At 39.1% G+C, this 5131-nt stretch overlaps 1 protein-coding gene across 1 annotated transcript; it reads left to right on the top strand.

Annotated features, from left to right (window-relative positions):
• The first annotated feature begins 2658 nt into the window (after positions 1-2658).
• LOC110867257 lies at positions 2659-3691 on the top strand. The gene is made up of 2 exons (XM_022116381.1): positions 2659-3312; positions 3686-3691. The coding sequence occupies exons 1-2, from the start codon at positions 2659-2661 to the stop codon at positions 3689-3691; spliced, it is 660 nt and encodes a 219-aa protein (XP_021972073.1).
• The last annotated feature ends 1440 nt before the right edge of the window (positions 3692-5131 follow it).

Here is a 5131-nt window from a genome sequence, read left to right as displayed (position 1 = left end):
TTTCAACTAAAGTGTAAAAGGTAGTTAAATCCAAGTAACTTGATGATATATGTTAGTTTGGAGATTTTTAGTGGGTGTTATGATAAACGGGAATTATGACTAGCCAAAAATAGTAAAACATTGTTGTTGACAAAAACTTAGTGTCCCGGGTAATGTCCGGTTATCCGGTTAGATACTGTCCCGTTAAAGTGTTAAATTGTACCGCATTGTGTCTTTTACGCATCTTTTTGTAACGAATTTAATTTCCAACACTTAGGAAAGCGTTCAGGACCATTTAGTCAATTCTCTGTATAATATGAGTGTGTTAAAAGCTGAATTGTTGCTGAAAATGTAGATTTCTGTACTTAAAATGAGTTTTAGGCACTTTCCAGCACTCAAACTATCACCTAGTGACACAGTCTTATGGTCCTCACTTCCCTACACTCCATACTCGTGTAGTACCCTGTCCCTGGATCATACTGGCCTCAATATAGTGTCTGTCTATGTGCTGGCATTGTCAGCACATGTCTGAGTTATCCGCTCACTATGCTAACTGTGCTTTGTGCGTCAGGTTTGTTACTAAAAGTCTGTATGAAATAAGTGGAGTAACTGTATGTAAAGGGATGCATATGTATGTCTGCAACATAAATCCGTAAGCAGTTTAAAGTGTCAGTTGTAATCAAGCACAGTCATTAAGCACATAATTAAAGTTAATTAATTTGTATAGTACCTGTAATTGTGAGGGTTGTCACATGAGATCATAAAGTTTATGAATTAGTAATATGTGGGGAGGGCATTGTTTTAGGAATTATATGTAAATCGGACTACCTTAGCAATTAGAGCACAACTGATTGGACTGGGTCGCATATCAGCCGAACAACACAAGTGAGATGGGCCGCCAGCTCATAAACGTATTGCTAAGTGGGCTGCTACTCGGGATAGATGGGCTGTTTGGGCCTGTAAGGTTTTGTGACCCACACAAACACCTTAGGTGCGTTTGTGAGTGGGCCGGATATCAGCCGGGCCGATGTTGGGCTGGGTTTATAGGCAGATTACAATTTGGGTAAACTCTAGTTGGGTCTTATGTAAATAACTAGGCTGCACAAACAGGGGATCCATCTGATGTTAAATGGGCCGCGTGAAACGGTCCGCGTATTGGATTGACACCCGAGTGGGCTGTACACATCATCGGACTTGAACCATAGGGGATGCACATGTATAATAATTGGGCTTGAAATATATGCAAGTAAACCTATGTATGTATGTATGTATGAAATATGTTTAAGTTACTACATGTTAAGTGAGTATTCGACGACACTATGTGAAAGGCTTAACTATCATGACTTAAATTACATGCGTGCGTTACATGTACAATAAATGTGTTTATGTGGACGATGAATACGTGAATTAATTTTATACGTGAGTTGCAATCTATGTGCACTCGAAACTGATTGTTGTCAGTAACAATGATAGGACGTGCTTGATCAATTGACAAACGAGTAATTAGTCAAACCAAGCAAACCAAGGTGAGTTCACACTTTCAACAAGGCATGGGATTCCCAAGGGTTGGGAATGGGTAAAGGATTTAAACTGAAATCGCGTGATTTCCTGGTTTGGAACGCGTACACACCCTCTTTATTGAAGGGTGACAACACGTACTAAGAACTTAATCGGAACCTGCGTAGTCTCCTGGTTTGGGGATTACGTACACACCCTCTTTATTGAAGGGTGACAACACTGATGCTAGACCAAAAACTCTATTATGAAGTCCCTCATTTTTATATCGACTTAATCGCCGAGCCAATGGCGAGCGGGTCATTAGTTAGATAGCGCTATTTAGGTTTGACAAGTCTCACACCGTGCCGCAGAGGACGGGCGTGAACTAATGGATCTGGGCACTAGTCAATGATGATAGACATTGACGTCAGGGCACCAACTTACTTTAGTCAGTGGTCAATATGGTAAACGGGTCTAGTTGTTTACATGGGGAAGCCCCCACTGGTTATGGATATGGTTTGGGAAACAAAGATACTGGTTAACCCGTGGTTTACGAAACAACTTATGGTTTTCAAAACAAACAGTGAAACTAAACAACCAACTGTGAACTCGCTCAACTTTGTTGTTGACTCGTTGTTACATGCCTTACAGGCCTTTAGGTGTAAATCATTGGAACTTACTGTCTGGGATGCTGGAGTAGTCATGGGTCAAGTTACAAGGAATCACAAGACGAGTCTTATGGGTTATACGCCTATTTTATGAAACTCATGACAAATTGTAATATGATTCCGCTGGATAATAATTCTTGTTTTGTAACACTTATTTAAACAAATGAAAGTTTTATTTTATCTTTATAAGTTCAATGTGATTGGTGGCTAAGATCCTGGTCAGTCACGCCTCCTGCGGTGATACTCCGCTTGTGGATTTTGGGGGTGTGACAGTGATGGGCCTCCATCACGCATTATAAACATCAAAACAACGTCGCCACCTCATTAAATCACGCGTGAACTTTAGCACTCGTGGAGTTTTCCACGCGTTGAGTTTTCAAAAAAAAAGACCGTTTGAGAGGTGAGAGGGTTTTATAAAATCCAAATATTCCCCCAAAAATTCTACAAAAATTCAAACATTCTTCCAAAATCAATAAAATTCATTACTTTCTTCAATTCCAAATTCAACACAAAGATGGAAGGTTCAAGCAAGAGAGGTTCGGGTACGAAGAAAAATCTCGTAAGACCCAAGGTTCGAGCGAATCTTGGCGAGCCGACGCGCTTTAGGTTGCAAAACGAACCCGATCAAGTCCCACATTTTCAAACCCAACAGTATCCACCCTTTCAAATCCAACAATATCCACCCTTTCAATCACAATCGTATCAAAACCAACCATTCGTTCCACCGTTTCAACGTCACCAATTTCAACCCCAATCGTTTCCACACTTTCAAACACAATCCCACCAAGTCGACCCACTAGAAGATGACACCCTCACCCATCATTTTGCACGTGCGTATCGTGAACAACAACAAAATCTCGACGACGATGAAGATGAGGATGACGTTCAAGAAGAAGAAGAAGACGATGACGTTCAAGAAGTTGTCCCGTCATCCGTTCGGAGAAATTGGACGACCGAGGAGGAGGTCGCCTTGGTGAAGGCGTACTTGCACACCTCCGAAAATAAGAAATATGCCAGCGAGCAAAGAAAGGAAATGTTTTGGAGACGGGTCATGCTTCATTTTAGCAAACTTCCCGGTTCAACGGAACGAAAAATGGATCAAATGACGTTGAAATGGAGGGATTTGAACGGGAAAATTATTAAATTCAACGGTTGTTTCATTCAAAAGGTACGTTTTTTATAAAGTTAAAACTGTTTTTTTTATTTTAAAAACAGAATTCTGTTTTTATAAAAAAAAATCAGAAAACGGATTTAAAAAAAACTGGTTTTTTATAAAAACAGAAAATTGTTTCTTTTTTATAAAAACAGAAACTATTTCTTTTTTATAAAAACAGAAACTGTTTCTTTTAAAAAAAATCAGAAAACAACTTTTTGTTAAAAAAACAGAAAACTGTTTTTTTTAACAGAAAACAGTTATTTTTTTTAAAAACCAGAAAACTGTTTTTTTTAAACAGAAAACAGTTATTTTTTTAAAAACCAGAAAACTGTTTTTTTTAACAGAAAATAGTGTCTTTTAAATAATTTTTTTTTATTTTTTGTAGAACTGAAATCCACAAAGTGGAGCGAGCGAGGCAACTATCATGCAAACCGTCACCGAAGAGTATTGATGACTATACAAAAAGAGGAGTTTTCCATACGTGGCGGCATGGGAGGTTGCGAGACGTCACCCGAAGTGGGTACCGGTTGATTTGGTCGACATGGGTGGGCCTACGGCTCCAAAAAAAAGAGGAGGTCCGAAAAGATCAAAGACCTCCGAGTCGGGGAACTACACGACTTCCGCGTCGGATAACTTGCCCCAAATGAATTTAAACGACAACCCAGTTGACGACCCGATCAACCCGTTGACGACCCCATTCAAGAAGATACACCTACAAGGTCGCGCCGCAAGAAAAGTGGTGATTCGTCAAGCAAAGGAAAGGAAGCGGTGGCGGAGTCGATCTTCAGAATCGAAGAGGCGAAATTGGCGGAAATAAGCGAATCCGAACAAAGAAGAGAAAAACTTGTGTCCGCAAAACTTAAATGCGAGCACGCGTATATGGGACACTTGAAAACGGTAGAAAGACAAAATGATTTAAAATTCTTGTGTGAGCCGCACTCCCATCTCGACGAACCGTTTAAGTCGGTCGTAATTCAACAAAAACGCGAGATTTGTGAAAGGTGGGGGTGGGAGATGCCATCCGTTTAATTTAAGTTTATTTTCCAATGTTTAATTTTTTTTATTTGACTATCTAATTTATGTTTTATTTAAATGAAATTTATAATTTTAGTGTTTTATTGTTAATTTATGATTTAAAAAAAATAAAAAAAAAATTATGAGTGATGGAATTTCATCACTAGTGATGACTACCCCCACTAAAAAAATGTTGTGAGTGATGGAATAATGGTCGATGACCTGATAGAACTTGATTGGATGTTGTCAGTGATAAGTGATAAGTGAGTGATCAGTGATGAGTGAGTGATCAGTGATGACCATCCCCACCCCCCTAAGGCTAGAGGGTATGGTAATGGTCCTCTAAGGGGGGATGATCCGCCACGTAGGCGCCACGTCATAGTCCTCCCGAAGATGCTCTATCCCCCAAAAGTAGAGAGTATGGGAGGATGGTCCTAGTCATAGTCCTCCCCACCACTTTTATGTTTTTTTTAATCTTCTGTTTTTTTAATCTTCTACTTTTTTTTAACATTTAACAAATAAACTAACAAAATATTTTCATTAATATTAAAACCACATTACATAAATTTAAAACTAAACATAAACTTAATAAAAAAAAAAACATAGACTTAAATAATATCATGCTTCTTCATGATGTCGGTTTGTAGTTTTTTCAACATCGAACGTTTCGGCTCGGGATACTCATCGACATCCATCGTTATTATTTCCCATTCCTTGAGCCGAATTTTTTCATCGGAAATTCGCATTTTCTCATTCGACAATCGGACCTTCTCGCGTAACTTTTTTTCCGCTACACGAGTTGTTTCTTCAACGGCCC

The sequence above is a fragment of the Helianthus annuus genome, chromosome 6, assembly GCF_002127325.2.
Source record: "Helianthus annuus cultivar XRQ/B chromosome 6, HanXRQr2.0-SUNRISE, whole genome shotgun sequence".
In the NCBI taxonomy this organism is placed as follows: Eukaryota; Viridiplantae; Streptophyta; class Magnoliopsida; order Asterales; family Asteraceae; genus Helianthus; species Helianthus annuus.
The sequence above is the reverse complement of the archived record's forward strand: the minus strand, read 5'-3'. Positions and strand labels throughout refer to the sequence as shown.

Coding starts and splice junctions, on each gene's coding strand:
- LOC110867257 (XM_022116381.1), top strand. CDS start 2,659: ATGGAAGGTTCAAGCAAGAGAGGTTCGGGTACGAAGAAAAATCTCGTA.